This window comes from Ursus arctos, unplaced genomic scaffold, assembly GCF_023065955.2.
Source record: "Ursus arctos isolate Adak ecotype North America unplaced genomic scaffold, UrsArc2.0 scaffold_13, whole genome shotgun sequence".
Taxonomy (NCBI): Eukaryota; Metazoa; Chordata; class Mammalia; order Carnivora; family Ursidae; genus Ursus; species Ursus arctos.
In genome coordinates, this window is record NW_026622797.1 from 43,794,693 (window position 1) to 43,822,671 (window position 27,979).

Below are 27,979 nucleotides of genomic sequence, written 5' to 3' on the forward strand. Positions count from 1 at the left end.
CCCCTCTCCCCCACTCTTAGCTGTGCATTTCTGACCTAATAGCCTTTCTGGTTCATTTTCTTCATGAAACCAAACCTATAGCCTTCTGTCTTGGAAGGAAGATCAATCACTTGGCAACCTGGTAATGGAGGAAATCTGGAGGTAGGGGGCTAACTGCTCCTTATTAAGAATTTTCAGCAAAGTGTTCCTCTTTTCAGGCCCAGTTTTAGTATCTTTTTCAGAAGTATCTGGTCTTTAATTTCTGAACATTTCCAGAATTCCGGTGTATAAACCGATTTGTTTTTGTTCACTTCTCTTAGCCAAGTTAGTTACTACTCATCCATCCTTTTTCTAGCTTTCAAATGTTATTAAAATCTCATTAACATTTATTTTTATTATTTTTATTCTTCTGTCATTTTAGTAGATTGTGAGAGGCAGGGAATATAGATGTACATGTTCAGTCTGCCATATTGAACCACAAAATTTGAATATACTGTGCATTATCAGATTATGCCACCCTCCTGTTTAAATATTCCAATAGTTTTCTACAAGAGCCTACATGATTTGGCCTCTGTCTTGATATACCGCGGCAGTCAGGCCTTAGGGTATTGTGTACTCGTGTAATGTCCTAGCACCCTTCGTAGGAATTCATTCTGAAAATTCTCAGAGCCTTGTGTGCCTCCTAGTAATTTAGGAATCAGCACGCTGAACCGAGGATGCAAAAAAAGACTACGACTCCCAGAAAACACTACAACCCAGACAGGCGTGGAGCAGTGTATGATGGGAGTCTTTTCCTTCCGGGGGTACAGAGGAAAAGCGTTTTTGAATGTGATAATGGAAATGAAAGTGTTTTGAAGGCGCTGGTTCTTTTCTTGGTTAACTGTGAATCTCTGAGTATAGGGAGGTCCCCCCAATCTTCCAGGCCGGGAAAGGTAATCGGCGCTGAACGTGCACTTCTCTGCGGGAGAGCCAGACGGCGTCGGCGGCCGACCCGAAGAGGAAGCCAAGCACAAGGCAGTGTAGCCGCGGCCGGATCTTTGGGCCGGTAGGAACTAACGGTCCCTTCCCTTATTCCCCCGGCCTCAACTTTGGCCCAGTTAGTGTCTGGGGCCGGTTTCGGGTCCTGGACGTTGGCGCGGACTTTTGGGCAGACTGGGCCGTTTGGCATTTGGCCCTTAGGGCTTCTCTCACCGCCTGCCCAGCCTGGCACCTGTCACAGCCTCCTTATATCTCTCACCCACTTGTTCTGATCAGAGTGTTTGGCAGTTCAAGCGTATCTCTCTGTTTAGCCGTGTCCCAGCCCCGGGAAAAGAAGAAACGATGTGACGTTCTTTCCACTGGTGGTTTGGTAGAATTTGCTTCTAAGATCAGGAACTATTTTCACTTGTCTGAAGGGGAATAAGAAACATAAGGACAATGTAGGAAGTTCTTATAAAGCTAAATTTATTCAAACAATGGGAATAGTTTCCTTATTTTTCTTTTCGTTTTTTTAAATAGTCCTTAGCTGAACGATATAGGAAGGTTGTGGCTGTGATTGCCTTTTAAAAATTCTTAACAAAATCACCTTTGTCCGTACCCAGTACTGTATTATCCATAAAACCCTAAAGTGACTGCCGATTTAGTACGATTCATTTTATAGACCGAACCTCAAAGACATGGGCTGTCTTACCTAAAATTCTGAGACGTGAGATTGCAATCCAGTTCTCTTGGTTCTGGAATCTGTGCTCTTAGCTACCATGGTCACTCTTTTTATTCTTTGGATTAAGAGGACAGCGTTTGGAGCCTGACTGGGTTAGCAGTTTGGCAAACCCATTTTCTGGCCTTGGTGACCTATCTGAGCCAGGGTTTCCTTCATATAGGATGATAATAATGCTACTTAAATTACTTTGATATATCTAAAGCTCTTTACCTGTTAACTCTTGTTATTAAGATGTGTTTATTTACCCTCCCCATTGTTAACAACTTTAAGTTTCCCTATTTAGATAGATCAGTTGATAAGATTTCTTCTTTTAGTGTTCCCTTAACTGACTTACCATACTTGGGCAATTTTATAAACATTATTTTCTTCTCTACTTCACACCAGACATGCTTATTGAAATATATTAAAAATTATTTATTTTAACTTGAACTATTGCCTTTATTTTATTGAAACCATAAACTTAAAATACAGTAGAGAAATTTTGGTTGAGATTTATAATGAAGTTTGTACATTTGAGGAACAGTTAAGTACATCAAAAATATCTTCATCCAAATAATCCAGTTTTTGATAAATATTTGTTAAAAATTTGTTTCAAATCATTTTATAGAATGCATATTTTTCTTCAGTCTTTCAAACTTAAAATAATGTTATATTCTTTTCTAGCTACCTGATGTACTATGCTTTCTTGTGATATTTGTGGTGAAACAGTAACCTCAGAACCAGACATGAAAGCTCACCTCCTCATTGTTCACATGGAAAATGAAGTTATATGTCCATTTTGCAAGTTGTCAGGTGTGAATTATGATGAAATGTGTTTTCATATTGAAACTGCTCATTTTGAGCAAAATGAACTAGAAAGAAGCTTTGCGAGGATCAATACAATACAGATTAGAACTTCAGATAACAGGAAGGACAATACCTTACAGTGTAGAGTGGAAGTTAGTTCTAGTGTCCATTCAGCTTGTGCATCTAATCATCCAAAAATTTCAGCTCAAAGCCTGCCTAATGATAGTGCTTTAAAACATAAAGCCTTTTATTCAGAGAACTTAACTGAATCTAGAAAATTCCTTACAAGTAAGGAAAAAGAGTGTGATCCATCTAAAATAAAAGGATCAATTTATGAAACAACATATAGTCCTCCTGAATGTCCGTTCTGCGGAAGAATAGAAGACTGTAGTCAAGATATGGAAAATCATGTGAAAACAAAGCATGCCGATCTTTTAGACACTCCATCAGAAGGTAAGATACTCATTTTATGTAATAAGTAACAGTAGTGTCAGTTTAATATGTGGTATCCTAAAAGTTGGTTTGTAAATCAGATTACTGCAAATGTGTTTTTTAAATTCAGCTTATAACATTGTTCATTTTCTATTATTACAATATAAAAATATAATTATGGAAAAGAATTTTTGATTCAGATAATAAATGTTTCAACTACATTGAGAGTAGTTTTAGAAACTTTCTGAGGAGATATACACTCAGAATCAATTTTTCAGAGGGCATTCTTTTACTTACCACGTGCCCAGTTGCACCTGAACTGTCTTGTACTCTGATTTTCTGTGGTTCTGAGTTTGGTTCCCTTATGATCAGAGAACACACTGTATGGTTTTAGTTCTTTTAAATGTGTTGGAATGTGTTTTATCTACCAAGATACTGTATATGATCTATCTTGGTACATATTCCATGGACACTTGAGAAAGAGATATATATTCTGCTGTTGTTGGGTTGAGTGTTGTAAGTTTGTCATTTAGATCACTTTGTTTGTATTCAGATCTTCTATAGCCTTGCTGATTTCATGTCTAGCAGTTCTACCAGTTTTTGAAAGGCGGTTGTTGAAGTCCACGATTATAATATTTGTCTATTTTCCCTTTCAGTTCTATCAGGCTGTATTTTATGTATTTGGAGGCTTTGTTGGTACATACAGTGTATTTAGTATCCTCTCTTTCTTTACTATTGAGTTTTAAGAGTAATTTGTTTATTTTGGATACAAGTCCTTTATCAGATATGTGTTTTGCAGGTATTTCTCTCAGTCTGGAGCTTCTTTTCATTCTCTTAACAGTGTTTTTCACAGAGCAGAAGTTTTAACTCTAATGAAGTGCAACTTACTTGATTTCTTCATTCATGGATTGTACTTTTAACGTTGTGTCTAAAAACTCATCACCAAACCCAAGGTCACCTTTCCTATGTTATCTTCTAGAAGTTTTATAGTTTTGAATTCTACATTTAAGTCTGTGACTCATTTGAGTTAATTTTTTAAAAGATGTAAGGAGAGTGTCTAGATTCATTTTTTTAAATTAATGTTATTTTTTAGAGCAGTTTCAGGTTCACAGCAAAATTAAGTAAAAAGTACAGAGAATACCCATGTACTCACTGTCCTTATATACTCATAACCTCCTCCAGTATCAATATCTGTACGAAGTGATTTATTTGGTCTAAACGAACCTACACTGACGCATCATTATCACCCAAAGTCCATAGTTCCATTAAAGTTCATTCTTGGTGGTGTACATTCTACAGGTTTTGACAATGTGCAATAACAACTACGCACCATTTTAGTTATCATGGAGAATAGCCTCAGTTCCCTAAAAATCCTCCGTGCTCCACCCAGTCACCCCTCCCCCACCCCAACCCCTGGCAATCACAGATCTTTCTACTATCCATATTTTTGCCTTTTTCAGAATGCCATTGGAATCATACAATATGTAGCTTTTTCAGATTGATTTCTTTTACTTGGTAATATGCATTTAAATGTTTCTCCATGTCTTTTCATAGCTTGATAGCTCTTTTTTAGGGCTGAATAATATTACGTTGTCCAGATGTACTACAGTATGTTTATCCATTCAACCTACTGAAAAACATCTTGATTGTTTCCAAGTTTTGGCAGTTAGGAATAAAGCTGCTTTAAATATCCAAATGCAGGGTTTTTTTTTTTAAAGATTTTATTTATTTATTTGACAGCGAGAGAGGGAACACAAGCAGGGGGAGTGGGAGAGGAAAAAGCAGGCTCATAGCGGAGGAGCCTGATGTGGGACTTGATCCCATAACGCGGGGATCACGCCCTGAGCCGAAGGCAGACGCTTAACGGCTATGCCACCCAGGCGCCCTGAAATATCCAAATGCAGGTTTTTATATGGACAAATGAATTTTTGATTCATTTGGGTAAATACCAAGGAATGTGGTTAATGGATTGTATAATAGTAGTGTGTTTAGTTTTAGTAAGAAACTGCCAAACTCTTTCACAGTGGCAGTGAATGAGATTTCCTGTTGCTCCACATCCTCACCAGCATTTGGTATCGTCAGTGTTCCAGATTGTGACCATTCTAATATTTGTGTTGTGGTATCTCATCTTAATTTAATTTGAAGTGCTCTCTCATAAACATAACATGAACATTTTTTTGTATGCTTAATTATCATCTGTATATCTTCTTTGGTAAAGTGTCTGTGAAGGTCTTCAGCCCACCTTTTATCTGGTTTTGCTTTTCTTATTGTTGATTTTTAAGAGTTCTTTGTATATTTTGGATAACAGATCTTTAGTACATGTATCTTTTTGCAAATATTTTTTCCCATTCTGTGACTTGTCTTCTTATTCTCTTTGACAATGTCTTTTGCAGAGCAGAAGTTTTTTTATTTTAATGAAGTCCACCTTATCAATTATTTTGTAACTTCATCATGCCTTTGGTGTTGTCATCGCCATATCCTAAGTTATCTAAGTTTTCTCCCATGTTACCTCCTAGGAATTTTGTGGTTTCGCATTTTAGGTCTATGATCCATTTTCAAGTAACTTTTTGTGAAGGATGTAGGTCTGAGTCTAGATTCATTTTCTTTGCATTTTGATGTGCACATGTTCCAACACCATTTGTTAATAAGATTTTCCTTCTTCCACAGTTGTGCCCTTGCTTTGTCAAAGATTAGTCAGCTGGGCTATTAGCCTATTTCTGGGCTCTGTGTTCTGTTCCATTGATCTATTTATTCTTTTTTCAGTACCATTGTGTCTTGATACTTGTAACTTTACAGTAAGTCTTGAAGTCTGGTAGAGCCAGTCCTTTTACTCTGTCTTCTTCACTATTGTGTTGGTTATTCTGGATCTTTTGGCTCTTCATATAAATTTTAGAATCAGTTACTTGATAGCCACAAAACAGCTTGCTGAGATTTTTATTGGGATTGTTTGGAATCTATAGATCAAGTTGGGAAGAATAGACATGGTGGCAATGTCGAGTCTTCCTATCATGAACGAGAAATACTAGAAACAACTTAGTTGTTCTTTGATTTCTTTCATCAGAATTTTGTATTTTTTTTCTCATGTATATCTTGTTATATATTTTGTTAGGTTTTTACCTAAGTTTGTTTGGTTTCTTTTTGTGTTTTTTTTGGTATTGATTTGCCCAATTGTGTCTTTCAAGGAATTGGTCCATTTCATCTAGTTTATAAATTTGTGGCATAGTACATAATATATAACTTTATTATCTTTGGAATATACATGGGACATGTGATGTCCCCTTTTTTATTTCTGGTGTTAACAATCTGTGTTCTCTTTTTTCTTCTTAGCTTGGCTAGAGGTCTTTGGTTTCATCGGTTTTCTCTATTGGTTTTCTGTTTTCAATTTCATTGATTTTTGCTCTATTTTTTTTTTATTTCTTCTGCTTATCTTGGATTTAACTTGTTCTTCTTTTTCTAATGTTCTTTAGTGGCAACCTAGATGATTGATCTTTCTTCTTTTCTGATATATGCGTTCAATGTTATTAGTTTCCTTCAAAGCAGTGCTTTTGCTGCATTGCACAAATTTTAAGCTGTATTTTAATTTTCATTTAGTTCAAAATATTTTTAAATTTCCCTTGAGATTTCTTTGATACATTATTTAAATGTGTGTCTAATCTCCAAGTATTTGGGGATTTTTCTGCTCTTAATTTTTATTTCCTTTGTAGTTTGAGAGCAGACATTGTTTGATTTTAATTCTTTAAATTTCTTAAGCTTTAATAGCCTAGTTTATGTTTGATGGCGTAGAATGTAGTCTGTCTTGGTGAATATTTTATATGAGCTTAAGCAGAGTGTATATTCTGCTGTTGTTGGATGAACCTGTGTCTAAATACATTCAGTTGATTGATGGTACTGTTGAGTTCAACTATATCCGTACTTATTTTCTGCCTGCTGGATTTGTCCACTTCTAAAAGAGGGGTGTTAAAAATTCTCTAACTGTATAATGGCAGATTCATCTGTTTCTTCTTGCAGTTCTATTAATTTTTACCTCATGTATTTTGACACTCTGTTAGGCCCATGCAGGTTAAGGATTTTTATGTCGTCTTGGAGTATTGAACCCTTTGTCAATATGTAATCCCCCACTTTATCCTGGATAACATTCCTTGTTCTGAAATCTGCCCTTTCTGAAGTTAGTATAGCTACTCCCAGTTCCTTGTTCGTTTGGTTTTGGTTTTGGTTAGTGTTAGCATGATGTATCTTTCCCCATCCGTTTACTTTTAACCTATATTTGTATTTTTTTTAATTTATATATTTATTTTGGAGGGGGGTGAATAGGCAGCGGGAGAGCATCTTCAAGTAGACTCCCCACTGAGCGCAGAGCTCATGCAGGGCTCCATCTCACAACCCGTGAGATCTAACCAAGTCGGATGCTTAACCAACTGAGGCACCCAGGCTCCCCTCTATATGTGTATTTATATTTAAAATGTATTTCTTGTAGACAACATACAGGTAGATCTTATATTTTGTTTCACCTTGATAATCTGTCTTTTATTGTGTATGTTTAGACCAGTGATGTTTAAAGTGATTATTCCTATAGTTAGATTAATATATCCACACTATATTTGTTATTGTTTTCTAGTTGTTGCCCTTGTTCTTTGCTTCTTTTTTTGTCTTTGACTTTTTTCCTATTTTTTGTGGTTTAATGGAGCATTTCATATGATTTCATTTTCTCTCCATGGGGAAAAAATAGTTCATGCATGTAGTCTTTATTTTATGTTTATTTATTTATTTTTATAATTTTTACTTTGTTATATTAGTCACCATACAGTACGTCCCCAGTTTTTGGTGCAATGTTCCATGATTCATTATGCATGTAGTCTTTTGACCCTATTTGGCAACATAAGAATGATCCTTGGGCCTAGAACACTTCCTTTTCAAGAGATAGAGTCCTCACAGCCTGTGTATGGAAATATCTTCCCTTGTTTCAGGCAACAATGTATACCCCTTTGTTTTGCTTAAGCATGTGTGTCATATGGCACCTGAACAGCCTTAATGCTAGCTCTGTCCTCTGCTGAAGGGGATGACATCCTTCATTCTGTGGTGCAAGAGAGGTGTGTACAGACCAATTGCCCTGTGTTGGCTGCTGGAAGTGACCCACTGGCCATGGCAGACTGATGTCCAATACCAAAGAAGATCTTGCTCTTTCTCTTCTCTGTGTGTTTCTCTGTGTTTACTGTGAGTAAAGTGTTCTCTCCAGTACTTGACTACATTATGTTTTCTGTGGCAATTCTGATATCAAGATGCATTTGGACTTCTACTCCTGATCATACGCAAGAGATGTCACTTGTTTAATACTCTCCTTTCTATTTATACTTGTTTTTACTTTTTTAGTGCTTGGCCTAGAGTTTGCAGTATACATTAACAACTAATTCAAGTCTACTTTTGAGTAACGTTGTATCACTGTAGAAGTACAAGGACCTTATAATAATAAGATACTCCTAATTCCTCCCCCTGTCCCTTATGTCATTGCTGCCATTCATTTTAAGTAAATGTTAGCACACATGTATATACATATATATACACACACAATTGAATGTTGTTGCTATTTTTAAATAAACTTATCTTTTATATCAATTAATGAGAAAAATAAAAGTTTTATTTTACCGTCTCCTATTTCTTCTCTGATGCTCTTCTGCTCTTCCTTTATGGATATCCATGTTTCTGACCAATATCATTTTCCTTCTTTCTGAAGAACTTCTTTTAACATTTCTTGCACAGCTAGTCTACTGGCAACAATTCCCTAATTTTTGTCTGAGAAATTCTTTATTTTTCCTTTACTTTTGAGGGATAATTTTGAATAGTACAGAATTTTAGGTTAGTGGGGGTATTTTTTTATTTTGTTTTTTTTTTTCCTTCTAGAAAATTTAAATATTTCACTCCTCTCTCTTATTTCCTGAGTGACTTCTGAAAAGTTGTATGTAATTCTTATCTTTGTTCCTCTATAGGTAAGGTGTTTTTTCCCCTCTGGCTACTTTCAAGATTTTTTATCTTTGATTTTCTGAAGTCTGAATATGATGTGCCTAGATGTAGTTTTTGGTATTTACTGTGCTTGGTGTTTTCTGAGCTTCCAGGATCTATAGTTTGATGTCTGACATTAACTTGGGGATATTCTCAGACCTTATTGCTTCAAATAATACTTTTGTTCCTTTCTTTCTGGTATTCCCATTTTGTGTATATTATACCTTTTGCAGTTCTCCCACAGTTTTTGGAGATTGTGGGGGGTTTTTTTGTTTGTTTGTTTGTTTGTTTTTTAATGTTTTGGAGGTCTCTTTCTGTTTCATTTTGGGAAATATCTCTTGTCATATCCTCACACTCAGAGATTCTTTCCTCAGCCATGTCCAGCCTGCTTAATAAGCCTAAGTGGTCGATCTCTAGCATTTCTTTTTTTAGGATGTCACTTCTGTTAACTTTTGAAGATTTATAGCACTTAAATTATGTTTGCTTGAATGTATGAAGGTTAAAAAAATTTTTTTCATAAAATGCAAGAGCACCCAATTTGTCATCAAATAAAAGTAAAAACTGGGTTTCTTTTTAAATTTAGTCCAAAGTAACATTTAGGAACTTAGTTGTAAGCTGCAATGTTGACACCATGACAAAGCCAAGTATAGGGTTGGGTCTGGTTTTGTTTTGTTTTTGTTTTCAGTAGCCAGTGCTGTTGGATTAAGATCTGGAAATGGTCCAGTTGTAAGGCAGGGATCATTTGGATTCCACCAGGGGTATGTTAGTTGGCTGCTACAGGGGGAGGCACATTTTCTGGGACCCATGTCAACTACCTGCTAGTCATCACGGTGAAAAAATTCATCGTCTCCTCTTTGATGTTCCATTCCATGGAAATCAACTCAGTATTGCAAGATACTTCAGTTCCACCAAATCTTGTCACAAACTAGGATCTTTCATATGACCTATCTGTGACAATTTCCAGTGTAGCTCCAAATTTTTGATAGTTACGAGCAAACCATTCCAGAAGGGACATACTCTCAATCGGTTCATGTTCCTATACTGTCAGTGAAATGAGATTTATCCTTCTCTTATTCTTCAGTTAGGTTAAGAATTTTCTCCTCTTCTGTGCCTTGGCAATGAAGAACATTTCTCATTATATCCAGATTTTCATAAACTGTTAGAATCTCTACAGTTCCCACTTCCAAAGCCTTTAGTGTATCTTCAGCTCCAAAACAGTACTTATTTGTGTCCTGGCTGATTTCACCAACGTGTTGAATTAATTTTTCTGTTTGAATGGATTTTACCTTGGAAAGAACATCAACAGATAACTCAGTGGCTTGGTTTCCATCAACTCATTTTAAGTCTTTTGACTGCAGCGTCTCTCCACATGTATCAGATTGACTTGGTTCAGTTTTAAGGTCAGCTGATCCACCTAAAATGAGACCAGTCCCATTCACTTTGTGGAAATAAACAGCTGCCTAGCAGTCTCAGCTACCTCCTAAATACAGTTATTCTCTTTGACGTAGGGTCAAAAAATCTAAAAGCTCTCAAAATAAAACCAACTGAATTATATTTCTAAAACAGGTCATGATCAACCACTGTATGACTGCCCTATGTGTGGACTCATCTGTACAAATTACCATATTCTCCAGGAACATGTTGACTTACATTTGGAAGAAAGCAGCTTTGGACAAGGTGTGTTGATATGTTTAAAAATAAGAATCTCATGATTTAATTTCTGTTTCCTAGGATATATCTAATTAGAGTAGTGATATAGAGGGAAAAAAGCATACTGGTTAAAAATAAATTTGTCCCTTTAAAGAATTCTAATGTAGCTTCAACTTCTTTTTAGAAGTTGTTTCACAGAAAAGTTGTATAGGATGAACTGTTGGGAGCAGCAGCTAAACTAGTGGTTTTGCCCCCAGAGTTTTGCCCTAGAACACCAATATTTAGAAAACAATGAAATATGTACAATTTAAGAAACCTGTTTGATGAAGTTGAGGCTGTTCTTTCAGGAGCTAGAAAGAACTGAATTTAGCATCAGCTCAGCAAAAGGTGTTGTTGAATGAGGAAGCTGCCATAGGGTACATATAACTTAAAAAAATATGTATATGAACTATATGATTTAAATGTTTTTCAGGTTCATTTCCAGTTTGCCCAGTTCCTTATATTACCACTTACTAGTTTTGTAAGTGACTCTGTACAGTTTTTTCTCTGTCCCTTATCTTTTGGAATAGTGGCATTGATTAAGTAATCACTGTGGTGCCTTAGAAGTGGAAGGATTCTGTGAGTTTCAGAGTCCCAATGAAACAATATAAAGTAGGCCCTAAGAGAAACCAATTGTGTTCTACTGGATTTCATTTTCTTAAGGTACATTGGTTTCTCCTATTAATTCAGGGATCTTCATTATCTAGTATTAATGATCCCAGTACCAGTCAGTGATCTTCATGAGTAATACTGCTTGCTCACTCAGCCTAATCCCAAAATGAGAATCACTGGAGCAAAGATAGAACAGTCCTCTACTCCAGTGATTCTCTACAAACTACAGTGATTCTCTGCTGGTGTACAGCTACCACTTATAAGTACTCTGAAGCTGAATGACAATTCTTCTTTTGTTTATAATAGGCTTTCTATGGGTACATAAATTATTCTGTAAGCCTATGGTAGATAATGAAAGATAGGCCTGAGTAAATCACTATAGATAGTGTCAGAAGTATGCTAAAAATCAGTTGTAAATTGTTTGTCTCCAGCAGGAGTGGGGACCAAATAGGAAGATGTAGTAGAGACTGAGAAATTTGAAAGAAAAGAAAGAATATTCAAATACATAATTCAAATATCAATTTGGAAGTCGGGGAGACAAGATCCTGGTCAGAAGCCACTGACTAATGAATCTGTGGGATATGGGGTAGAGAGGAAATGGCAACATGATGCAAAATTGTACCATTTGTTTGAGACCTGATTGTAATTAAGCTGTACTTTGCAAACATATTTTTATGCTCTTATTATTTCCTTTTCTTCCCCAGTTTATTTTAAAAGCCAATCTTCTTTATTTGTGTTAATAAGGAATACCAATGAAGAGTATTACTTAATTTCTCTAAGGAAGTTTCCTTAGGAATTTAAGTATTACTTCCTAAGGTTGTTGAGAGGATCAAATGAGATAGTTAATGAAAAATGCTTGTCACAGCCTACCTATTCGGTGAATATTAGTGATTTAAGTAAAGGTTCTACCCTTATAGAAGTTGTTCAAGTTCTGCTAGAAGCAGTGTTTCCATGACATCATAGTCGTGAGTAAATATCAAAATAATAGCATTTACTCCATTTAAAAGATGAGTTAATGTATAATAAGTGAGATTTGAATTCAGTAGTTATTTTATTCTAAACATTAAAAATATCTAATAGGCATAGATAGAGTCCAATGTTCTAGAGATCTAGAATTGGCTCACCAGCTTCAACAAGAAGAAGACAGAAAGAGGAGATCTGAAGAATCACGACAAGAAATGGGAGAATTTCAGAAGCTCCAGGTACAAAGATTAATAACAATTGTAATATTTTGCTTTGGTAGAGTTCTTATTTTTCAAACATGCTGTCAAGACTGCAGCCTATTGTCATTTTTGGTATACAAAATATTCTTTTTACATACGCATTTTATAGTTCGTAATAGCTACCACTTATAAGTACTCATTCTGGTCATGTACTGGGATAAGCACTTCATATATAGTATGTTAAGATCTTCACAGCTCCCTAACTGACAGGTGAGGATGTAGAGACAGAGTGCTTATGGAGCTAGTAACTTGTTCAGGTTCAGGCTATATTAAATAGTAAACTCTGGATTCAAACCTATGTTAAATTGATAGGGCAGATTAGGAAACAAATTTAAGTGTTTGTGTAGATACTTAAAAGAGAAATTTAGAATTAATATCTCCTGTCCGAGTGTTAAATTCTTTTAGTGATTGCAATTTAGGCATTTAAAAAGAGCCATTTTTAATGGAAAACTTTTAATATACGAATGTACGTCGTACATATCATAATTTTCTCAGACTTCTGAGTCTATCTTAGATATGTCACACCTGACTGTATAATTCTCATTTGGAATACCTAATTTAGGCTATTTTTCTCCTTGGTGATTCATTTATTTGCAAAACATTTTCCCTCCAAGATTCAGAGGAGGAAAAAAAGCTGGCTTTTCCTAAGTTTTCTTTGTCTTACATAATTTTGAACGTTATCAATACAAAAAGTTTCCAGTTTTTAAGGGAGTTCGTTAAGTAACTTTGCAAGTTGTTTAGATCTCAAAAACTTTTTCCATAGAGGCTGTGTTATACATTGGAGAGTCTATATCCAGTGTGCAAAAAAACATTGTTAATTTACTATGTAGAATTACTGCCTGAATGAATTATGGATTAAGTAGGCCTTCATAGGCTAGTCTGGGAACCAAGTAATACGTATTGGTAAGTTTCTTAAATAAATCAGTGGTGTTTTCAGAACTCGTCTGCCTTTTTCAGTACCTTTAGTAGGAAGACAAGATTCTCTACTTTCCCTACTACAAGGAAAGCAAATCTCTTGCCCTGGTGGTTGTTTACAGAGGAAGGCTGTTTGCTACTAACTCAGGGATTTGTGTGTGTGTGTGTTATTTATCTTTAATAAAAATCTTAAGAAAAATCTTTAATAAAAATCTCTAATAAAAAAATCTTAATCTTGTATGAAAGTCTACAAACCAGAATGTTTCAAAATACATTTCCAAATAAATAAAATTATAGTAAGTTTCCATCCTCATTGAGGTAAAGGGACATAAAAAGTAAGCCATTTTTATGTTTGATAGAGACAATATGGTTTAGATAATTCTGGAGGATACAAACAACAGCAACTACGAAATATGGAGATAGAAGTCAACAGGGGAAGAATGCATCCATCTGAATTTCATAGAAGAAAAGCTGATATGATGGAATCGCTAGCTGTTGGTATTGATGATGGAAAAACAAAAACTTCTGGTGAGTACTTAAGCATCAAAATCATTATTTTAGTATTTCATATAACAGTGAAGTAATCAAGATTTTTTGAATTTTGCTTTATTTTAATAATCCATAGTTTATATACTTTTAGGTGAAACTGTTCAAATAATTTTTTATAAGTGTTTTTGTGAAACTTCTGCACTTTTATTTTTTCATTAAATAATTCACTTAAAAATAATTTACCTTTTTTTATAAAAATTTTTTATTATGTTATGTTAGTCACCATACAGTACATCCCAAGTTTTTGATGTAAAGTTCCATGATTCATTACTTGCATATAACACCCAGTGCACCATGCAATACATGCCCTCCTTAATACCCATCACCATCCTGTCCCGATCCCCCACCCCTCTCCCCTCTAAAGCCCTCAGTGTGTTTCCCAGAGTCCACAGTTTCTCATGGTTCATTCCCCCTTCTTTTTACCCCCCCTTCCTTCTTCCCTTTCTTCTTCTACTAATCTTCCTACTTCTTATGTTCCATGAATGAGTGAAACCGTATGATAATTGTCTTTCTCTGCTTGACTTATTTCGCTTAGCATTATCTCCTCCAGTCCCGTCCATGTCGCTGCAAATGTTGTGAAATCGTTCTTTTTGATGGCTGAGTAATATTCCATTGTATATATGGACCACATCTTCTTAATCCAGTCATCTGTTGAAGGGCATCTCGGCTCCTTCCACAATTTGGCTATTGTGGACAATGCTGCTATGAACATTGGGGTGCATATGGCCCTTCTCTTCACTACGTCTGTATCTTTGGGGTAAATACCCAGTAGTGCAATAAAAATAATTTACTTTTATATTTTGTTCATTTACTTGACATTTGAAAGTGAGCCTTTTAGAAGTTTTTATTGAGTGTTTACTATGTTCTAAATCAATGCTGTGTGATAGAAGTATAAGTAAACCAAATATATATGTGTGTATGTATGTGTGTGTATATATATATATTTTTTTTAATTCCAGTAGTCACATTAGGAAAAGTAAGAAGGGATGAAGTGAAATTAATTTTAATATTTTAAACCCCATGTGTCCATACTATTATTATTTAAACATATAATCAATATTAAAAACTATTAATGAAATACTTTGCAATCTTTGTACATTCTTCAAAATCCAGTGTGTATTTTATACTTTACAGAGTATTTATATTTGGACAAGTCACATCTCAAGTGCTTAATAGTCACACTTAGATAGTGACTACTATATTGTTTTAGTATAGTTTTAGACACTAAGATCTTTATATATATATTGCATCATTTAACTCTCAAAACAGACATTGACTTGTATCCTGTTACATTTTTCTGGATTAGTTAATTGTGATTTAGATAGATTAAATTACTTTCCCAACGTAACCACATAGCTACTTATTGGCCCAGCTAGTATTCACAATCAAATCTGCCTTGCTCCAAAGAATGCCTTTTCCCTGATGTTTTTTAAGGTATTTTTTTAATGTACCTATTAGTGTAGTAAAAAAATGTATATGGACACAACCTTGTTCCTACCACAAAGTTTCCTAATCTTACTGTTTTAAAGCTGTAAACCTCTCATATGTATTTTAAATCCCTTGTGCATCCATTTCTGCTTCTAATCCCTACTATCCACAAGGAGAACCGATATCCTGAATTTGGTATTTATCAGTCTCCTGTATATTTTAGTGCTTTTACCATATATGTAGGTGTCCATAAAAATATGTAATATTTTGATGTATTTAAACTGTGTAAATTGGTATACATCTGTTTCTATTTGGTCTGCTCAGATATGTTGATTCTTACAGCTGTACTTCATTCATTTTGACTCTGATATAATATTTCCTTGTATAAGTTATACAGAACTTATTTACCTGTTTTCGTGTTGACAAACATTTAGGTTGTTTCCAGTTTCTTACTCTTACAAATTATGAACAGGTCGGTTTTTTTGTTTGTTTTGTTTTTTATCCTTAATACCCATTATCCATTTACCCCATCCCTCCCACCCACCTCCCCTCCAGCAACCCTCAGTTTGTACCCTTTTGTCAAGAGGTCTTTTTTAAGAGTTTCTCTGTAATGAATCCAGAACTGGAGATACTAGGTTAAAGGGCATATACATCTCTAACTTTGTTAACTTTGTTAAGGTTATTGCAGAATTGTTTTCTAAAATGATCATAATCTACATTTGCATCATTGTATTCTCACTCACACTTTGTATGGTGACACTTTTTAATTTTTGCCACTCATTTTTGAAATGCTATAGTACTTAATTTGCATTTTCCTGATTACTCCTGAGTTAGTTTCTTCAGTAAATAACCTATTCCCTTCCTTTGTCCGTCCTCTTTTGGGTTGTCTTTTTCTTCTTGATTTGTGGGAGTTCCTTCAATATTTAGGACACTAATTCTTTGTTGATTATATGAAATACAAATATCTTCTTCAGCATCTATAATTTGCCTTTAAATTTTGTATATGGTATTTTTAATTAGAGTTTTAAATTTGAATGTTATCAAATTTCTGTCTTAGTCTTTATTTGTATCCTAAGTGTCTTGTTTAAGGAAATCCCCCAACTTTGAGGTTATAAACATATTCCTTTGTATTTTCTTTAAACATTTATACTTTGCTTTTCATATTTCTACTTTTAATTCACTTGGAATTTGTTTGTACATATGTGTGTATGAAAGAGAAGGAGAGAGAGAAAGAGATGGTGTGGATTTAATTTTTCCCCTTATTTATAACAGTATTTATAAGTTCTTACTGCTTATGTATCTCAAGCAATAAGAAAGGAAAGCAACTCTGTACTTTCCCCACTTATCTTTATATTTCTTCAAGGGTCTCCATGTAAAAAGGTTTCTGTGAGGTAGGACATTCCAGCAGATGTGGAATATGATTCATTAGGAAGCAAATACTAGAATTTCTATTTGTTTTTAATTTATGTCACCCTTTAATTTCTATTTGTGCATATGTTTTAGAATTACTATAGAATAGAGTATGTATAATTTAATATTAATATATCCGTAGAAGATTAAAGAATACTGCTCTATAATATACTATTTCCTTTTTATAAGCTGCTTTGAAATTCAGTGATTGTGTTGCAAAGATTTTTATTTTTGTTAGTTACGCAAATGTTAATTGAAGCAGCTGTTAGTTAAAGCTATTATTTCTGTTTAACAATAGATTATAATTTCACAAAAAATATTGAAAAATTTCTAAAGAGATTTAGGAGCTAAGGATAGAAAGTTTTATTATGAGGAAATTTTTCTTTGGCAATTATAGGATGTGGTTGCTAAGACCGCGTTACCTAGACAGTGAGGCACCATTGTCTTAGTATATATAATAAGTAGTATGCTAGTGTTAGGAAAACTTGCATAGTAGTAACAAGACATGAACTAAGATTATAACAGTAAAAAGATAAAGAAGATGAAATCGACAGGATTTACATGGGGCACTTGAGAGAGAGACTAATATTAGAAATATATGAGGTAGCCATAAAAGATGATAGCTTATCCTTCTAAATCTTCTAAGTCTCTTTTTTATTTTAGGAATTATTGAAGCACTTTATAGATATTATCAGAATGCTGCCACAGATGTGAGGCGTGTGTGGCTTTCCACAGGGGTGGATCACTTTCATTCATCTTTTGGTGACAAAGGTTGGGGTTGTGGTTACAGAAATTTCCAGATGCTACTTTCATCATTACTGCAAAATGATGCTTATGACGATTGCTTGAAAGGTACGTGAAATACAATTCTCTGAACTTATCCACTGATATGTAGTTGGCCCTTGAAAAACATGAGTTTGCACTGCATATAACATGGATTTTTATACATGGATTTTTTACAGTTTAATATTGTAAATGTATTTTTGCCTTATGATTTTTTCTTACAATTTTTTTTGCTTTATTATTAAAATACAGTATGTAATAGGTATAACATAAAATATGTGTATTGTAATCAGCTGTTCGTTTTATGTTTATTGGTAAGGCTCCCAGTCAACAGTAGGTTATTAGTAGTGAAGTTTTAGGGGAGCAAAAAGTTATATGCAGATTTTTGACTGTGCAGGCGATCAGTGTCCCAACCCCTGTATTGTTCAAGGATCAACTGTACATATAATATGGAATGCGTTAATATCTATAGTACTTTAGTAACTGTCAGGTAACGTGTTTGCTTGTATATTTTAGGTATGTCAATTCCTTGCATTCCAAAAATTCAGTCTATGATTGAAGATGCGTGGAAGGAAGGTTTTGATCCTCAGGGTGCCTCTCAACTTAATAACAGGTTACAGGGAACAAAGGCCTGGATCGGAGCTTGTGAAGTATATACACTTCTGACCTCTCTAAGGGTAAAGTATGTACCTGAAAACCGAAGTTAAGGTTATTGTCACATCTGGGAGGTTTTCTTTGTTGTTGGTTTTTTCTTTTATCAAAGGACAGTTAAAAAATAAAATTTAAGTGGCACTGAAAGGCTTATACTAAAAACCAGCAATTCAGCCCCTATCTCATATACTTCTCTATTTTCTAGTCTTATTTCTCAGAGGCAGCTGTTACTTCCATTATTTTGAATACATTGTTTTGAATAATATGCTTTCGGGGGTTTTTTTCCCTTTTCTTTTCATTTTTTGGTTTATCAGTTTTAGACATTGTCTGTTGCATTTCCCTCACATTTCCTACCTGTGTTCATCCTCAATCCTTGTAATTTGGTTAAATCTCACTTTTTATTTAAGTTAAAGTCAGAGTTTACATCATGACTGTATAATATTATTCATTGCTGATTTCATTTCCTTTTCTGAAACGCTTTTAAAATTTTTCCTTAAGAATTGTCTTTTCTCTTCCTTTTTGCTATTTGACTGCATCATGGTCTCAAACTTTTTCACAGCCTCCACGTACGTAATCTGAGGCACCCCTATTCCTGGACACTTCTTCCTTGAAGCCCTCTTTGTCTTTGCTCAAGTCTCCTAAATCCCCCTCAAAGTTGTAATTATGTAGCATTTCTTCATTGTTTTCTTGAAGTGGAGCCTGGACTTTTTTCTGGATTCCATGTCTTTATCTCTTTTGGATTGCTCTTCTGCTTAAACACATGTTTCATTAGCTTCCCAGTCCTTAACTACTTAAATGATAGTTTGGGTGGCTATGTTATTCTAAATTCAAACTCATTTTCAGATCAAATCAAGTTTTTACTCTGTTGACTTCTAGCAATCACTGTTACTGTTGAGAAGGTAAAATGTTATCTGATTTTCATTCCTTTTATGTATAACCTATTTATTTTCTCCAGAAATTTTTTGCATCATCTCTTAGTCCTGCTATTTATGAAATTTCACTATGAATGTGGGGCTTTGATTCTTTGTGTTGGGCATTTGTTTTTGCTTTTGAATCTAGAATTGTGAGTTGTAAGATCTCAGTATAGTGATTAGGAGCTTGGACTTTGGAGTCAGACTGCCTACAATTGATTCTAGTTTTCCTGCTTATTGGTTGGCTGTATGACTTAATTTGTCTTAGCCTAGTCCCACTGTTGATAAAAAGAACATGTACATAGTAACTGCTTCATAGAGTTACAGTGATAGTAAGTGAGATGATAAAGTGCTTAGAACTGTGACTGGCATGTAGTAAGAGCTCAGAGGTTAACTGTTTGATAATTACGATCCCTCCATTTTCTTTATTCTTCTTTCTGGAACTTCTGGTAGTTGGTCACTGAACTCCTTTGACTTTTTGAGTTTATTGGTCATTTTTCATTTTTTATCTTTGCTTTTTGTTTTACTATGTAGGTTTTCTCAATTTTATCTCCCAACTGTTCTATTGAAATTTGTGTCTTAGCAATCATGTTTCTAATTTTAAGGGGTAATTTCATAACATCATAGTCTGTTATGGTTGCAGATTTTTTCCCAACATTTTCTTTCTTTCTTTTCCTTACATTTTGTGGGTTTTTTCCACGTTAATTTGTTTTCATGTCTATATATTTTAGTCTTTCGCATTTTGAAGGCTTTCTTCTAACTTCTGTAAATCCTTAGTTGTCCATTCCTAGAGTGAGGATGAGGCACTAAAAGATCAGAGGTCCTGTAGGATTACATGGAGCTTGCAGATGAGCAGATTTCATTTAGAGAGTTGTAGGTGGAAGCTTGCTATTTGTTTGGCAAACTCTGAAAATATTAATATAGGGAGAGATCTTTTCTAGGGGCCCTTCAGAGAAGAGTTCTCCATTCTCCTGCCTAGAGCTCCTGCATTGATGGAGGGGGTAGTTAAGCAGTGATTTGCTGCCTTTATGCAAATATTCAATTCATTTCACATTATAGCCCCACTACTACTCTCCCCAATACCTAATTCCTCTAACTTTCAGCCTCTCTGGGATTTTAAGACAATTGTCTGTTTTTGCATTCACTTTTATGTTTCCTTTTCTGCTTTTCCTTTTCCAGAAAATTCAGGGCAGTTTGGTCTGTCTCCATTCTCTTTGTCTTGGCTGTTTGAATCATTTTCTCCTTCAGTATTATGTTGTTTGGCTTTTTAAGGGAACAGAGATAGATGCTTATGGTCATCTCTAATGGAAAGTTTGCCTTTAAGCTTCATGGCTCTGTGTTTCCTTTAGGTTTGTTTTACACCATTTTTACCATATTAATTGATTAGATTCAGAGGTAAAACTATTAACTGTTAAATAGAAAAACTTTGGGGGTGTCTGGGTGGCTCAGTTGGTTAAGCGTCCAACTCTGAATTTCAGCTCAGGTCATGATCTCACAGTTATGGGCTCAAGCCCCACATGGGGCTCCCTCCTCAGTGTGGAGTCTGCTTGAGATTCTCGCTCTCCTCTGCTCCTGCCCCTCCCCCCACTTGTGCTCTCTTTCTCAAAATAAATAAATAAAATCTTTAAAAGAAAATAAATAGAAAAACCTTATTTAATAATTTTCTTGAATTATTTAAATCAAAAGGACTATTTTAATGTCCTCTAACTTTATTTTTTCTTCTTTTCTTCTTGTCAGTCTGTTCACACTTTCAGATTACATATTATATCATATACTGAGTTTTCAGGTAATGTTTAAGGAAAGGAAAATATCTGTCTAAAATACCTGATATATCCAGCTTTTTTCTTGGTGACTGAAATAGTTTAGTTTTTTAGTAAAGCCTCTTTAATACTCTGCTCCGAATTTGTTTACTACTTGTTTAAATGTCTTCCCTTTGCTCTGAATTATATTCTGTAGGGGACTATTCAGGTTCTAAACCTAAATATGTAGTCAATTTCTAACCCAAAAGCACCATACCTACGTTTTAAACAATTTATCCAGAAGTTCATTTCAGCGTTTAAAACTCAGTAGTAATCAGTTGAAAGTTAGCCTCAACACTAGACTTGCTGAGGCTAAGGATAGCAACCATTATAATTTTGGTGTATTTGGGGACTTTATTTGTCAAGAGAGACAAGGAAGGACGGGATATCTGTGCTATACTTTGAAGTGACAGAAAAGCTTTTAATTGCTTTTGCTTATGACCGAGTATTTATTTATTTATTTATTTTTATTTTTTATTTTAAAGACTTTATTTATTTGACAGCACAAGCAGGGGGAGTGTCAGGCAGAGGAAGAGGGAGCTGAGCAAGGATCTCGATGCAGGGGCTCCATCCCAGGACCCCGGGATCATGACCTGAGCCGAAGACAGACGCTTAACCAACTGAGCCACCCAGGCGCCCCTTATTATTTTTTTAAAGATTTTATTTATGAGAGAGAGAGAAAGAGCACGCGAGCACAAGTAGGAGGAGGGGCAGAGGGAGAGAGAGAATCTCAAGCAGACTCCTTGCTCAGCAGGGAGCCCGACATGGGGCTCCATCACACAACCCTGAGATCATGACCTGAGCAGAAATCAAGAGTTAGACCTTAACCCACTGAGCCACGCAGGCGCCCCTTGCTTATACCCGACCTTTTAAAAATAGTTGCTAAGAAGTGTCAGTAGTGCTTCTGGTTAAAATAATTTCGTTTATTCAAGGTTGACTTCCTCTAGAGGTAGGAATACCACTGTGGTCTACTGCCAAATAGCAGATAGATAGATGTATAGATGGGAGTACATACAGGATTTTCCTGAGATCTTTGCAGGTGTTCTTTTCTTGTCTGTTATTGGAATTTGTGAGAACCAACAGGAAAAATACTCAGGATATTTTTGATAGATGTGAGTGGCTATTGCAGAATTAAAATTAGAAGTCAGCTTCTGATTGATATCAATCAGGTTTAGAGACTTTAGAGTGAAAGTTGTATCTCAGATTACATGTAGATGACTTTTAAAACCAAGCTGGGCCCTTGTTTACTATTCATGGAGATTCTCTATGTCAGAAAATGTAACTTTTAGATCAGTCATCAATCTTATTATATTTAAATAATTATTTCTTCATAAAATGACATTTTTCCAGATACATAATGAAACTTATACTTACTTCCTTCTTAGGAAAATACTAATGAGATAAAGTTAGTTCTAAATTAAAATTTTTTGTATAACTCCATTGGTGAAAATGTTTTAAAAACTATTCTCCAAACAATCCATTTTGTCAATTTTTTTATAGGTGCCACATTGTTGATTTTCATAAGTCAACTGGTCCTTTGGGTACACATCCTCGTTTATTTGAATGGATATTGAACTATTATTCTTCAGAGAGAGAAGGGAGTCCAAAAGTAGTGTGTACATCTAAACCTCCAATCTATCTTCAGCATCAAGGTTGGTATAACTCATAGATGATGAGTATAACTTATACCTTTACAGGACACCTAATTGACTTTTGCTTCAGGACAGATTAAGATTCAGATAATAGGGAAGAGGGGAGAATTGTGACGTTAGTCTGATTTTCAGAGCTACATTGTCATTACGGTACCTTCCTGGGTATTGAAGGGTGCCATCCCTCGTATATTTCAGGGCCACCTGGTTCACTCTTCCTTTCTTGTTCATCCCTTACTTTTTTAGGTCTTCACCTCTGTCACTTCAGTGAGGCCTTCCCTGATCACCTTATTTAAAATTCCATCTTGTTATCATCCCCTTACCACTGGCATTTTCTGTCTCTCTTCCCTGCTTTATTTTTTTGTATCTAACATAGTAATATGCTTATTTATTTACCTTGTTATTTACCTTGTTTATATTCCTTCCTTTTAGAGTGAAAACTCCATAAAGGCAGGGATGTTTGTTCTGTTTGCTTCTGTATAGCTGACTGCCTGGAATAGTGCCTGGCACATGGATACTTGATGTATTTTATTGAATGGATGATTTGAATCAGCAGGAATAGTAGAAGTAAATGTTGGGGATTTTATCATTTAGGAATACAAGCTGTAAAGGTTAAGCCCCCCCCCCAATGAAATTCTAGTATATATAAATTTACTTTTGTTAACCTTTTGGATTCATGAGAGTTTTTGTTCCGTGATAGGTAATTTTCGAATGCTTTCATGTGAGGTAATTTGGATAAGAAGGATCAGGGGATTAGGAAAGAAAAGCTAAAATAATATGGCATAGTAGACATAGAATTTTTTGTAATGGAGCCTTTGAGAAAAGAAAAATTGAACAAATGAAAACTGAAGGTTAGGAAATAGAACTAAAACTGTTGTGTCTTCAGAGAGTACCTGTCAGAGGAACTGATTATATTTCTATTCTAAACACATATGTGCACACACTGCATACAGAATATATATATATATATAGTGTGTGTGTGTGTGTGTGTGTGTGTGTGTGTGTTTAGTAACGTCTATGTGTATAGCAATAGATAGCTAGGACACACACATATACATAGCTGTTTTTTTATTTTTTGATAGGTCATAGTCGAACAGTTGTTGGAATTGAAGAGAGAAAAAACCGAACATTATGTTTACTAATATTTGATCCTGGATGTCCTTCTCGAGAAATGCAGAAACTGTTAAAGCAAGACATGGAGGCTAGCCATCTCAAGCAACTTCGGAAATTTGTGGGAAATTTAAAACATAAGCAATACCAGATAGTGGCAGTAGAGGGTGTTCTTTCTTCAGAGGAGAAAGTTGTAAGTATCTGCATATGTATGTGAAGCTTGAACAAGTTGAACTTACAAGTTTAAAATCTTTAGTTAAAATCAGTGTTATCCCTTTAGATCTCATTCTGCATTATTTTGGTTTTGTATCATTTAATTTCTGGAGTGGACAACTTTAAATTTCAAATGCTACCTAATGACTTTCAAATACTTTACTCAGAGCTTCATAAAAATATTTAATCTTATATAATGTAATTGTTAATGCCAGGCAAATGATGAAAAATGGCAACGTATATAGTAAGAAAACCTAACTTAATCCCAGGAGACCTAGTGCGTATTGGTCTTAATAAGTATGGTTTATTAAGTGTGATTCTTGTAATTATTGAGGCTCTATCTTAGGCATCTGGGGTTACTGGATAGACATAGTTCTAGAATTTAACTTCAGTACAGTTGCCTCTTTATCCCTTACAGTTAAGTGGTGACTGGTATGTTCAGAAGAATTTCTAGGGATTGAAAACCCCTCACTTGGTATAAACTGAAGTTGTGTAATGGCGTAGCAAGTCCAGAAAATGCACAGTTCCCAGAATCTTAAAAGAAAAAAATGTCCCTATTCGACTACTCCATGTGGTTTGTTTCCCTCTGAGGAGAAAAGAGACAGAGGACTGGAGAGGAGCATTTATGAAGGGTAACAGGATTACAGGGGGAAGCACTAAAATTACTTGAAATGAGAAATAGAACCAGAGTTCATCTTTTCAGCCTCACAACTTGGAATATAAAGGTGAAGATTGTTTCAGAGGTTCTTCAATTTAATTGTATCTTAAAGGTTTCTTTGCCGTGACATAAATGCCAAAATCACATTCATTTTTTCCACCCTATCATTAATTTGGCTGCATGAAGTTAGAGATTAATTTTATTAATTCATTTAATGATTTTTAAAAAGACTTATATTTTTATTTGATTTTTTTAAAAATTTTATTTATTTGAGAGAGCATGCCTGCACACACAAGCAGGGAGAGGGTGAGGGAGAAGCAGGTTTCCCTGTTGGGCAGGGAGCCCCAAGTGGGGCTCGATCCCAGGACTCTGGGATCATGACCCAAGCAGAAGGCAGATGCTTAACCAACTGAGCCACCCAGGTGCCCCTATATATATATTTTTTTAATTTTTAAAGATTTTATTTATTTATTTGTCAGAGAGAGAGAAAGCACAAGCAGGGAGAGTTGCAGGCAGAGGGAGAAGCAGACTCCCCACTGAGCAAGGAACCCAATACGGGACTTGATCCCAGGACCCTGGGATTATGCGTGACCTGAGCCAAAGGCAGATGCTTAACCAACTGAGCCACCCAAGGGTCCCTATATTTTTATTGTAATTCCAGTGTTGTTGACATAAAATGTTCTATTGGTTTCAGGTGTACAATATAGCGATTCAGCAATTCTATACATTACTCAGTTAAGTGTACTCCCCTTCACTAGTTCACCCATCCCTGTACCACCTCCCCTCTGGTAGCCCTCTCTTCTCTATAGTTAAGAGTCTGTTTTTTGTTTGTTAGAGGTTAGTTTTAATAGGTATAAAATACCAAGATGCTTGTTCATCAACATACAAGTAACTTTTGAGAGCATTGGTGAGGTTAAATATTATCATGGAGCCTAGCTGAACATTTTAGTTGTTAACTTTCTGGTTTTGGAAAGTGAGACATTGGTGTTAATAGAATACTAAAAATGTGCATTTGCTACTGTTCCTTTTTTTGTTTTTTTGAGTCATGGAGAGCAGCTGTGTCTTTAAGCAAAAGAATCAGAACTTGGCTGACTATGTACAGTACTGCCAGATAGAGAAGAAATAATAATAATAATAGGGCTATAATTGTAATATTAATAAAGTAATACTTTATAATGCTTGCTTTGTGCTAGGCACCATCCTACAGTATAGGCACTATTATTCCCGTTTTACAGATGAGGATACCTAAGCTCAAAGAAGTTGTTATGTCACACAGCTGCTAAGTAACAAGAGGCAGGATTTCAACTCAGTCCATTTACATCCAGAGTCGTCCTCTGTATTGCTTCTCCTGGGAGGATACAAAGGCTCATTGTTTCATGTTTGCTAATTAAGCTTATATGTGAACAATTCACTTTTATTATTGAGAAGATAGGACAGTATATTTTGAAAAATGAAAAAAAATCATCAGTTAACATTGTTTTCACATATTGCTTTCAAGCTTAGGTTTTTGTTTTTTTCTTTTTTTAATTACTGTGTCTTACAGTTATTCTGCCATTTTTAACAGTGCTGTATATATTGTAGGAATTCCACAAATACTGATGTACTGATTGATCTGCATATCACCAGATAGAAACCTGTGTCTTTAACTAAGGGCACATTAAAGACTTTACTTTTTATTTCAGGGTGGTGGTTTTTTATAGCTCATTTTAAAATGTCTTTTTTGTCCTAAGTGAGAACTGTAATTTTAATTGTAGGACTTTCAGAGCAAATTTAGTATTTTAAAGTATCCCAAGATATAGATACTTGTAACTGCATTTTATGTTTTGTTCTTCATATTTGGAGTTAATTTTAATATTTTAATAATCATGCAGCTCTTATTCAAGAAGAGAAATCAGGTTTCAAAAATTGTTTTTACCCTGGCAGCTATCCTATAATTACCATAATACATTTCTGCCGTAAGTATATTTTGAGTAATAATTCCAAACTGTTATAGGTGTTGGAGCACTTGTTTAGGTGAAAGGATTTATGTTGGAAAATATCTCCTAATGCAATTCAGTTAAGTAATGCATACAGACCTATTGAATAGCTATTTTTCTCATTCTTTTCATACACTGACAAGTTGTAGTTAAATTATATCAATGCATTCTTTGCTTTCCATTATGTAATCCTTGTACTCTTAACTTGATTTAACTTTGTTTTAAATTAGCTTGGTATAATGTGCTTTGATTTGTAACTCAACTTGTGAAAATAGAAAAAATGTTTAAAAGTCTTTTAGGGGCACCTGAGTGCATCAGACAGTTAAGCATCTGCCTTCGGCTCAGGTCATGATCTCAGGGTCCTAGGATCCACCCCACGTGAGGCTCCTTGCTCAGCAGGGAGTCTGCTTCTCCCTCTCCCTCTTCCCCCTGCCTGTGCTCTCTCTCTCTCTTAAATAAATGAATAAAAATCTTCTAAAAAAAAAAAAAAAGTCTTTTAAAGTGACATTTTTAAGGCCATAATGAAGGAGATAATTTTCTTAAAGGTTCTCTGCTCATAGCTCTCTCTCTCTCTCTGTCTCTCCTTCTCTGTGCTTATACATGTCTCTTTCTGACCATGAGCCATCATTTTTACTTTTGACTCATTATTCCTTAAAAGAGTGAATTTTCTTTTTACTTTTTTCTGTTTTGTCTTTATCTGATATTTTGTTTAATTTTTTTTTTTTTTTTTTGGTTTGGCTTTAGAAATGTTAACTTCTGGGATGCCTGGGTGGCTTAGTCAGTTAAGCATCTGACTCGATCTCAGCTCAGGTCTTGATCTCAGGGTCCTGAGTTCAAGCCCCCGTTGGGCTCCACTCTGGGTGTGGAAACTACTTAAAAAAAAAAAAAAAAGTTTATTTCTAATTTCCTAAGTTTGAAGTTGTAATTTTTCTTAAGGAATTTTAATTATCTTGAAAAAAATTCTAAATTTTATTTTTTATATTAGATAATATATATTCTAAATAATGGACTTCTTGCTTAAAATTAACAGTTCTTTAAAATTCCTTTTCAAGGCCAGGAGACAAGCTTCTCAAGTCTTCACAGCCGAGAAGATTCCTTGAAGAATTAAGCATTTCAGTGATCATGGAATTTTACTTTATTTTCCAAATTCAGATATTAAAGTCCCAAATACAGCTTACGAATCTGAATTCTTTAAATACTCAACTTATAATTTAATTTCTAAAACATCTAAATCATCTAACCTCAAGTACCTCATTGTTTAGTAACTAATTCAATAAACTATTTTGTTTGCATTATGAGTTCTGTATTTCCTCTCATATCCATGTGTTAGAAACTGGTTTTGTATGATAGTCATATGTAATATTTATTGGGTCCTTGTGTTAGGTATTCTTAGTATTTTCCATGTATTAATTAATGTAATCTTCAATTCTGTGAGACAAATTCTGTTAGTCCTGTAAGGAAGCTGAAGCTCTGCAAAGTTTGTAATTTGCCCAAGAAAATGATTGTGATCCAG

General features: G+C 34.8%; 1 protein-coding gene and 1 pseudogene across 1 annotated transcript; one reads left to right on the forward strand and one right to left on the reverse strand.

Annotated features, from left to right (window-relative positions):
- The first annotated feature begins 916 nt into the window (after positions 1–916).
- On the forward strand, positions 917–27,761 carry ZUP1 (zinc finger containing ubiquitin peptidase 1). The gene is made up of 10 exons (XM_026489265.4): positions 917–1,024; positions 2,342–2,917; positions 10,457–10,567; positions 12,272–12,393; positions 13,689–13,857; positions 17,380–17,568; positions 18,016–18,181; positions 22,361–22,512; positions 23,592–23,812; positions 27,519–27,761. Exons 2-10 carry the CDS (start codon positions 2,356–2,358, stop codon positions 27,564–27,566), a joined length of 1,740 nt encoding a protein of 579 aa, XP_026345050.1. The 5' UTR covers positions 917–1,024; positions 2,342–2,355; the 3' UTR covers positions 27,567–27,761.
- Positions 9,709–10,400, reverse strand: LOC113247910 (eukaryotic peptide chain release factor subunit 1-like; annotated as a pseudogene).
- Positions 27,762–27,979: the final 218 nt, after the last annotated feature.